The sequence below is a fragment of the Hyperolius riggenbachi genome, chromosome 10 (assembly GCF_040937935.1).
Source record: "Hyperolius riggenbachi isolate aHypRig1 chromosome 10, aHypRig1.pri, whole genome shotgun sequence".
Lineage (NCBI taxonomy): Eukaryota > Metazoa > Chordata > Amphibia > Anura > Hyperoliidae > Hyperolius > Hyperolius riggenbachi.
The window spans coordinates 10802810-10813107 of NC_090655.1; the positions used below are offsets into that span (position 1 = coordinate 10802810).

The window sequence follows — 10298 nt, forward strand, 5'->3', positions numbered from 1 at the left end:
CACCTCTAATAAGCTATCTGCACACTTTGCATTCAATTCAGACGCAAATCATATGCATAACTACTATTACTTACCATGCAAACAGGAAACTCAGGAATACGGGGGGGGGGGGGCGCATCCCTAAAAACATGCTGCAATTGACTGGTTAATCGCTCAGGCATGCAGCACCTCTATTAGGCTGAAAATGCATGCCCTTACATTTATTATACTATGCAGGAACTTTGGCTTCCACTATAGTTTGCATGCACAGTATAATATACTGGACACTTGCGCCACGGTGAGGCAGACCTCCGGGCTGTTTTCCCTGATGTTTCTTTTTAAGTGGACCTGAACTCTGACCTCCTCTCTGCTCTTAAAGATACACAACAGCATAATAACCTAAACAAAAAAACATGTATTTGTTATAGCTCATACAAAAATCTTGCAATAAATCTGCAATATTTCTACTTCCTGCTTTCATGGAAGCAGACGTATTGTTTACAGCCTGTGCTTTCAAATGGGCTTTTATCTGCTTCTCATAGGCAGTCATGTGACAGGGGAGGATCAGATTACACCTTGTGATTCGACACATGAGGGGGAATTAGACAGGCTAAACTCTCTACATGCTTACAGGGTGCATTTCTCTGTTTTCCTTCTGTCATGTGCAAGAGTTCAGCTCCACTTTAAAGAGGAACTTCAGCCTAAACAAACATACTGTCATTCAGTTACATTAGATATGTTAATTAAAATAGGCGATATAATCTCTTACCCACCCTGTTTTAAAAGAACAGGCAAGTGTTTGATTTCATGGGGGCAGCCATCTTTTTGGTTGAAAGGAGGTGACAGGGAGCATGCGACACAGTTCCAACTGTCCTGTGTGCTGATCACCCCTCCCAGTTGCTAGGCAACGTGAATAACAACATAGGAAATCCCATCATGCTTTGCACAGCATCAGGGGAAAATGCCCGGGCAGTTTTCTTTGATGGGGCGGAGCTTAGCTTCTGTGCAGCTAAAAATGAGGCTTGGGTAAGAAAAACAAAGTTCTGATGCTGTGAAAATGTTAAAGAAACACCAAGCCTTTTCAGTTCTGCAGAGTAGATTTTTAGGCTGGAGGTTCACTTTAAGGCTGCTCATCCTTCAGTGGCTCCGGTCCCCTGCAATTCAGCCCGAAAGCCTGGCCAAGTCGTGCTCGTCGCGCATATGCGGCCCGCCGTACTCCCCCGTCGCGCTCCTGTCCCCGGGAGTGTTCTGCGTCCCTGGGAGCGTTCTGTACATATTGTTAACATCCTGTTCTTTCAAATAAGCTTATCTGCCGTGGCAGTCAGGTAACACAGGGAGAGAACAAATTACAACTAGTGATGATACACAAATGAGGAGGAATTAGACAGGCTAAACTCTTTAAATACACACAGGGTGCATTTCTCTCTGTTTTCCTTCTGCCCTGTGCAAGAGTTCACGTTAAACATGAAATTATAATGCACCTTTAAAAATATATATATATATATTTATAGTAGGCGAATGAAGGTATATTTTCTGCTGTCTTCCTGTAGGTGGCGGTATTACAGAGCGGAACCTGCACAGAATCCTGGAAGGCACCGGAGTACAGGAGTTCCATTGCTCAGCTCGCTCTACCAAGGAATCATTAATGAAATACAGGTACCGCCTTCACCGGACCTAAAAACTCTTACTTACCCTGAAGTCCTGCTCAGGTGCTAATCCAAAACCCCCAACCCAAATCACCCAGTGAGTACCTGCAGCCCAAAGAACATGAGTTCAGTCACACCCACTTCAGGACAGCCAGGCAACTGGCATTGCTAAAGGGACAATAAATTCCACCCACATTCTCCATCAAGCACTAATGCTTAGTTAACATTTTTCTGGACTATAAGACCCACAAAAAAACAGGGGACAAAAAATATACTAAACCTGGTGCGGCCATGGTTCAGGAGTGTCTTCTAGATGTTCTCCTCCCAATTATTTTGTCCTCCTCCTGTCCTCCGTGTCCTCCTCCTGTCCCCCTCCGTGTCATCCTCCTGTCCCCCTCCATGTCATCCTCCTGTCCCCCTTCGTGTTCCTGTGTCCTCCTCCTGTCCCCCTCTGTGTCCTTCTCCTGTTCCTCTCCATGTCATCCTCCTGTCCCCCTCCGTGTCCTTCTCCTGTCCCCCTCCGCGTCCTCCTCCGTGTCATCCTCCTGTCCCCCTCCGTGTCCTCCTCCTGTCCCCCTCCATGTCATCCTCCTGTCCCCCTCTGTGTTCCTGTGTCCTCCTCCTGTCCTCCTCCATGTTCCTGTGTCCTCCTCCGGGTTCCTGTGTCCTCCTCCTGTCCCCCTCCGGGTTCCTGTGTCCTCCTCCTGTCCCCCTCCGGGTTCCTGTGTCCTCCTGTCCCCCTCTGTGTCCTCCTCCTGTTCCTCTCCCTGTCATCCTCCTGTCCCCCTCCGTGTCCTTCTCCTGTCCCCCTCCGCGTCCTCCTCCGCGTCCTCCTCCTGTCCCCCTCCGTGTCATCCTCCTGTCCCCCTCCGTGTCCCCCTCCTGTCCCCCTCCATGTCATCCTCCTGTCCCCATCTGTGTTCCTGTGTCCTCCTCCTGTCCTCCTCCATGTTCCTGTGTCTTCCTCCGGGTTCCTGTGTCCTCCCCCTGTTCCCCTCTGTGTTCCTGTGTCCTCCTCTTGTCCTTCTCCATGTTCCTGTGTCCTCCTCCTGTCCCCCTCCGTGTTCCTGTGTCCTCCTCCTGTCCCCCTTCGGGTTCCTGTGTCCTCCTCCGGTCCTCCTCCGGGTTCCTGTGTCCTCCTCCTGTCCCCCTCCGTGTTCCTGTGTCCTCCTCCTTTCCCCCTCCAGGTTCCTGTGTCCTCCTCCTGTCCCCCTCCATGTCATCCTCCTGTTCCCCTCTGTGTCCTCCTCCTGTCCCCCTCCGTGTTCCTGTGTCCTCCTCCTGTCCCCCTCCGGGTTCCTGTGTCCTCCTCCTGTCCCCCTCCGGATTCCTGTTTCCTCCTCCTGTCCCCTTCCATGTCATCCTCCTGTCCCCCTCCGATTCCTGTGTCCTCCTCCTGTCCCCGTCTGTGTTCCTGTGTCCTCCTCCTGTCCCCCTCTGTGTTCCTGTGTCCTCCTCCTGTCCCCCTCTGTGTTCCTGTGTCCTCCTCCTGTCCCCCTCTGTGTTCCTGTGTCCTCCTCCTGTCCCCCTCCGTGTTCCTGTGTCCTCCTCCTGTCCCCCTCCGTGTTCCTGTGTCCTCCTCCTGTCCTCCTCCGTGTTCCTGTGTCTTCCTCCAGTCCTCCTCCGTGTTCCTGTGTCCTCCTCCTGTCCCCCTCCGTGTTCCTGTGTCCTCCTCCTGTCCCCCTCTGTGTTCCTGTGTCCTCCTCCTGTCCCCCTCCGTGTTCCTGTGTCCTCCTCCTGTCCCCCTCCGTGTTCCTGTGTCCTCCTCCTGTCCTCCGTGTTCCTGTGTCCTCCTCCTGTCCTCCTCCGTGTTCCTGTGTCCTCCTCCTGTCCTCCTCCGTGTTCCTGTGTCCTCCTCCTGTCCCCCTCCATGTTCCTGTGTCCTCCTCCTGTCCCCCTCCATGTTCCTGTGTCCTCCTCCTGTCCCCCTCCGTGTTCCTGTGTCCTCCTGTCCCCCTCCATGTCATCCTCCTGTCCCCCTCTGGATTCCTGTGTCCTCCTCCTGTCCCCCTCCAGGTTCCTGTGTCCTCCTCCTGTCCCCCTCCGTGTCCTCTTCCTGTCCATATCTCATAGAAAAGTATTGAGTTCCCTACCCCGACCTGAGCTCGGGATTACCGCTCTGGGCTACTTATTCCTACCCCAAGCTCAGGTCGGGGATACCGCCAGGGAGGTTAAAGGACATCAGAGGTGAAAATAAACTGATGAGAAAAACAATTGTATCTATCCTACTTCTCCTAAAAATGACTTTTTTTTTACACATCCCACAGTTTTATTCTATATTTAAATCTAGTTTGAAAGTAAAAACTTTCAAACTAGATTTAAATATAGAATAAAACTGTGGGATGTGTAAAAAAAAAAGTCATTTTTTCATTGTCTCTGCTCAATGACACATTCATTGAAGTATGCTAGAGCTCAAATCTATGTATTATTGACCCATTTTATCTCTTTCCTGCTCTGGGGAGCCATTTACTGTCAGGAAAGTATTTTATGGCTGTAATTACTTATCAGTGAGGGTCACACTGTAGTCTCACCCAGTCCGACCCGGACAGGAACTGCCACTTACATACCTTATGTTTAAAGGGGAACTTCAGCCTAAACAAACATACTGTCATCAAGTTACATTAGTTATGTTAATTAGAATAGATAGGTAATATAATCTCTTACCCACTGTTTTAAAAGAACAGGCAAATGTTTGTGATTCATGGGGGCTGCCATCTTTGTCATGGGGGCAGCCATCTTTTTGGTTGAAATGAGGTGACAAGGAGCAGGAGACACAGTTCCAACTATCCTGTGTCCTGATTACCCCTCCCAGCTGCACACACTAGGCTTCAAATGTCAAATTCAAAATGTAAAAAAAAAAATGCACCAAAACAGCAGAACGAGAACAACAAAATAAGAAATCCCATCATGCTTTGCACAGCATCAGGGGAAAAAAGCCCGGGCAGTTTTCTTCTGTGCAGCTAAAAATGAGGCTTGTATAAGAGAAACAAAGTTCTGATGCTGTGAAACTGTTAAAGAAACACCAAGACTTTTCAGTGCTGCTGAGTCGATTTTTAGTCCGGAGGTTCACTTTAACGCTTTAAAGTGTAACTGTTGGGCATAAAATAAAAAATCAATTATTTATTTTTATCTGGTAAACAAGTAATAAGGATGCTAACCAGGCCATCCAAAAGTTAAAATCTCTGTTACTTTTCTTGTTTATAAATGATCATTCCCCAGTTTACCTGACTCTTATTTGGTACGCTGCCGCAGGAAGGAAGTTGCAGGGCACGCTGGGATGTGTTTTTCTGCTTCTTTACTTCCCCTCAGACTTAACTAATGCACTGAAGCAAAAAAGCACAACCCAGCATGCCCTGCAACTTCCTTTTTGTGCAACGTACAAAATAAGTGTCAGGTAAACTGGGGAATGATCATTTATCAACAAGAAAAGTAATAGAGATTTTAACTTTTGGATTGCCTGGTTAGCATCCGTATTACTTGTTTACCAGATAAAAATAAAGAATAGATTTTTGATTGAACCCCAGTAGAGAAGGGTCTGGAATCTAGATGGGGTATTTTACAGGAATTCCTTCTTTAGGTCTGCATTATAACAAAGTCTTTGTCTTGGAGGACCTCTCTTTCTAAATGGGTTTTGTGTCTTGCAGGAACCACTCCGTATGTATGGGAGCCGCCCTCACTACCTCAGAATACTCCATCAAGGTGGCAGACGTGGCCAAAGTCAGGACGTTGAACGCAATGGCGAAGAACTTCCTGTGATGTGACAGCCTCGTCCTCTAGGGGGAGCTAAAGCTGCAAGCTTGTGTCAGAACGGAAGAGACTTGTTCCTGCTATACTGTGCCGGCAGGAGGATAGGTAGATTGAGGGAAGGCCTTGGTATGGATGCGACTGTATGTTGGACTCTTGTGCTAATTGCCTACATTGAGTGAAAGGATGTGTGAGGGGTGTGGCTCGTTGTGAGCAGAGCTGTGGTGATTGGTGCGCAGACCTGGGCTGGGCGCCACGTATGCCGTGAGGGTGTGGCTGGTGCGTTGTGCTGTCCGGGGCATTAAATTAATTCCCGCCCTCATTCAAGACTCTTCCAGATCCACGGTTACCATTTCACGTATCAGATCCAGCACTGATGGTTAATACACTCACATAATGGCCGGCATTGTTCTGGTCACCTTTTAACTGTGTTAAGCTTCGTTTATTGATGTGTTTGGGGAATGACCATGTTGTCCCAGCACCACCAATTGCATTGTCCCCAGATTCTGTCAGTGCTATGGGCGGTACCCTATCAGGCTGTTCCACGTCTGACACTGGGAGGGAGGTGGGAGGAGCCTATTGAGTAATACGGTGACCGCCATTGCTGCTTCCTTTCTATACCTGCTAGCTATCCTCCTATGATGCTGACCTCTAGGCTATAATACTCTCCTAATCTTTGCTCCGGGACAAGGATGCAGATCGGATGTTCTGACTGCACTCTCTCTCCTCCCTGATCTGCGTGTTTGTTCCAGGTGAGTGATTCAGAAAGCATTATAGCCAGACGGTTAGCCGATCGCATTTAGGCCCCTTCTACACTACACCGTTTTCATTGCGTTCTGTTACCCTTTCTGCACGCAGGGTAACGCAACAGCAATAAAAGTCTATGGGGCCTAGTATACATACTCCGCCGCACCGGATGTCCCCGATTCGCCACCGCAAAGTCAACAGCGCATTATTGCCAGTCGTACTCTGCGATGCAGCGGCAGAAATAATGTAAGTCAATGGGCGACGCATAAATTGTAAACACAGCAGTGGTGTTGTGTGCATGCGTGTAAAGACGCAAATACCACGGGGAACCCGGGAATCCCAGTGATGTATTTCATGTCCAGCGGAGAGTACGTCACTGGGTGAGTGGCGGCGGGGTGCAGGGTCATATGGATGACGATTTGTGCATTTCGATGAGGGCTGAGCATCGCACTGCAAAATTACTGGAAAGGTCCTTGTATGTTTTCTGTGTCCCAGTCTTCATATGTTTTCTGTGTCCCAGTCTTCATATGTTTTCTCTGTCCCAGTCTTCATATGTTTTCTGTGTCCCAGTCTTCATATGTTTTCTCGGTCCCAGTCTTCATATGTTTTCTCTGACCCAGTCTTCATATGTTTTCTGTGTCCCAGTCTTCATATGTTTTCTCTGTCCCAGTCTTCATATGTTTTCTGTGTCCCAGTCTTCATATGTTTTCTCTGACCCAGTCTTCATATGTTTTCTCGGTCCCAGTCTTCATATGTTTTTCTCGGTCCCAGTCTTCATATGTTTTCTCTGACCCAGTCTTCATATGTTTTCTCAGTCCCAGTCCTCATATGTTTTCTCCGTCCCAGTCTTCATATGTTTTCTCTGTCACAGTCTTTGTATGTTTTCTCTGTCCCAGTCTTCATATGTTTTCTCTGTCACAGTCTTCGTATGTTTTCTCTGTCCCAGTCTTCATATGTTTTCTCAGTCCCAGTCTTCATATGTTTTCTCTGTCCCAGTCTTCGTATGTTTTCTCTGTCCCAGTCTTCATATGTTTTCCTGTCCCAGTCTTCGTATGTTTTCTCTGTCCCAGTCTTCATATGTTTTCCTGTCCCAGTCTTCGTATGTTTTCTTTGTCCCAGTCTTCATGTGTTTTCCTGTCACAGTCTTCATATGTTTTCTCTGTCCCAGTCTTCATATGTTTTCTCTGTCACAGTCTTCATATGTTTTCTCAGTCCCAGTCTTCATATGTTTTCTCTGTCCCAGTCTTCATGTGTTTTCCTGTCGCAGTCTTCATATGTTTTTTCTGTCCCAGTCTTCATATGTTTTCCCTGTCCCGGTCTTCATATGTTTTCCCTGTCCCAGTCTTCATATGTTTTTTCTGTCCCGGTCTTCATATGTTTTCTCTGTCCCAGTCTTCATATGTTTTCCCTGTCCCGGTCTTCATATGTTTTCTCTGTCCCAGTCTTCATATGTTTTCTCGGTCCCAGTCTTCATATGTTTTCTCGGTCCCAGTCTTCATATGTTTCCCTGTCCCAGTCTTCATATGTTTTCTCTGTCCCAGTCTTCATATGTTTTCTCGGTCCCAGTCTTCATATGTTTTCTGTGTCCCGGTCTTCATATGTTTCTCTGTCCCAGTCTTCATATGTTTTCTCTGTCCCAGTCTTCATATGTTTTCTCTGTCCCAGTCTTCATATATTTTCTCTGTCCTAGTCTTCATATGTATCCTATTGGTTATCTATCAGAGATGAGCTTCCTTTATCCTGCAGTGAATAGGACCCCAGTCACAATCTGGAACCTTTCTACAGTCTAAGATGTCTATTAACGATACAATCCCATGGACGATCGCGTGTCCAATTCGATCTTTATGATCGATCGGAAACGATTGGCCGTGCCCACTAACGGACTGCTAGCTAATTCCATTAGATTGATGGGTTTGATCCGAAAAATTATCGAATCGATCACAGTGATCGAATCAGACGATTGATCACCCACAGGATTGTATCGTTAATGGGCACTATTATGAATGCTTGTACTTGTTGTTCACCATCACGCTGTGTGTAGTGTCTCAGAAATCTGTGTACAGCGGTGAGTGGTCATTACTCATGTCCTCGTCTAGCTGCATGTGTCAGTCTGCGCCTTTCACGCTGTCTGTGGGCGGAGGAGAGACTTAATGACACCTCGCGCCCACACCCCCCACCGAAACAGCATCATGTGACCATACACAAGTAGATTCTCATCAACCAATCAGAAGTCGAGGTTACAGAGAACTGCCTATGACTGGCCGACAGATCATCGATCTTCATGTGTAAGGGCCCTTTTCACACTGAGGCGGTGCGGTAAATTTACCGCACCCCACCGCAGCCTAATGTTAATATATGGGGGAGTTCACACTCCCCACGTTGCGGTGCGCTGCGCCAGAAATGCCCTATCTGACGCACGCCCATACCTACGTTACCCTGCGGCGAGTGCAGTTATCTACGTTGCGCATTCACGGAAGCGTATTTTAGAAATATGCTTCTGCGCATGGCGTCCATTGCCAAACAGGAAGTAAGCATCACTTCTTGTTTGGCCGGATGCCAGACAGGGATTACTGCGTACTAACGTGGTACTTCCTGAAGGCCTGTTTTGCGCCGCAGCCACTGCATCGCTAATCTGCAGTGTGAAGCCAGTCTTAGGGCACTGACACACCGGAGAGCGTTTTGCGGGTCTTTTTCGTTTGTTTAAAAAAACACTTCCGTTGACTTGCATTAAAAACGCAGTGAAATCGTAGCTAAATTGTCGCTACTGTGATTTTATTTTTATTTTTTTTAAATCGCAACCACTGCAATATTTTACCGCAATTTTAATGCAAGTCCATGAAAGCGTTATTTTAAAAACAAAGAACAACCCGCTCTCTCTGGTGTGCCGGTGCCCTTTAACAGATTGGCGCTAATGACCGACATGGATGCATAAGAAATCTTTGAGTCATTCTGTCATTCGATTGTTTTATTCCTTGAAGATGCCACTTTTGATGGTTACTCACCATGCATTGTCAGCTACAATAACATGAAATAAAAGAAAATGAATAAAAACTCGCTAGAGATGGAAGGAAAGTCTGACTTGGCTTCATTATTCCGATCCAGAACATAACAAAAAAAAACCGTTGGAGTTCAGTTACTTCTGAAACAAATCTGGAGTGAAAAAATGAAAAGGTAATGGAAGCACATAAGATGACCATATAATAATTTGCAAGTGTCCCTGCGTCCTGTCCATGTGTCAGGGCTTTTGTGCTACTGCGCATGTCAAGCACTGACAGCCGTTGGGACAGGACAGGGCCAGGTGGCGGGCCATGCGAGCTGTGACACTGCGGCGAGGACTGACCTAGAGCCCGTTTCTAAATGGGTTTAGGTCGCCTAGTTATATATATAAAGGCCCATACAGATGATTTATGGGCAGATCGGCCAAGAGACAGATCAATCTCTGATAGGAGCCATAAACAAAAAGAAAAGGTATCTATGACCAAACATAATGACATAAATATACAGTATGTCCAAAAATTGCCAAAATGTATTAGGGATTTGTCCCAACAATAAAAACAATTGAAACCAAGCAGGGGACAGCAGATCACAGTATAATATATAATATTATATATAAATAGTAGGTAGGTATAAGCATCCCACAAACAGACCTCGCACAGCACTAGACAATGATCAGTAATCCAAATGGTCTGAAATGGGGAAAGTATCTGCTGTCTCCTACTTGGTTTTTATTGTAGGGACAAGTCCCTAATACATTTTGGCAATTTTTGGACATATAGTTGTTATGTCATTTTGTTTGGTCATGTTTTGTTTTTCTTAACATCTTAGTAAGGGGGCTTTTAGGACCATTGTAGTCCCTTACACACTCCAATGAGTTCTGGGTCACCATGAGCTTGCTGGTTAGTCTGTGTTTGGTCATGGATAGCTTTTTTGTTTATTATTATTATTATTATTTTTTTATTTATATAGCGCCAACATCTTCCGTAGCGCTGTATAGAGTACAAACAAATAATGGGGAACAAATATACATAAGAAATACAAGACACTGTACAGTCATGACATTGAATAGAGTAAATACAGATACATACATAGTTGATATGTGGTTGGTACATCTACATATGTTAAAATTACAGCAGTATGAGAAACACTAGGAGGAGGTCCCTGCCCTTGCGGGCTTACAATCTA

General features: G+C 46.5%; 1 protein-coding gene across 5 annotated transcripts in view; it reads left to right on the forward strand.

Annotated features, from left to right (window-relative positions):
* Positions 1 to 9188, forward strand: part of CUTC (cutC copper transporter) — a 69387-nt gene extending 60199 nt beyond the window's left edge. For all 5 annotated transcript variants that reach the window (XM_068258037.1, XM_068258039.1, XM_068258041.1 and 2 more), the window contains 2 exons: positions 1530 to 1635; positions 5270 to 9188. In XM_068258037.1, the coding sequence (XP_068114138.1) occupies positions 1530 to 1635; positions 5270 to 5381 (218 nt within the window). In that variant the 3' untranslated portion in view covers positions 5382 to 9188. The remainder of the gene's footprint in view (positions 1 to 1529; positions 1636 to 5269) is intronic.
* The last annotated feature ends 1110 nt before the right edge of the window (positions 9189 to 10298 follow it).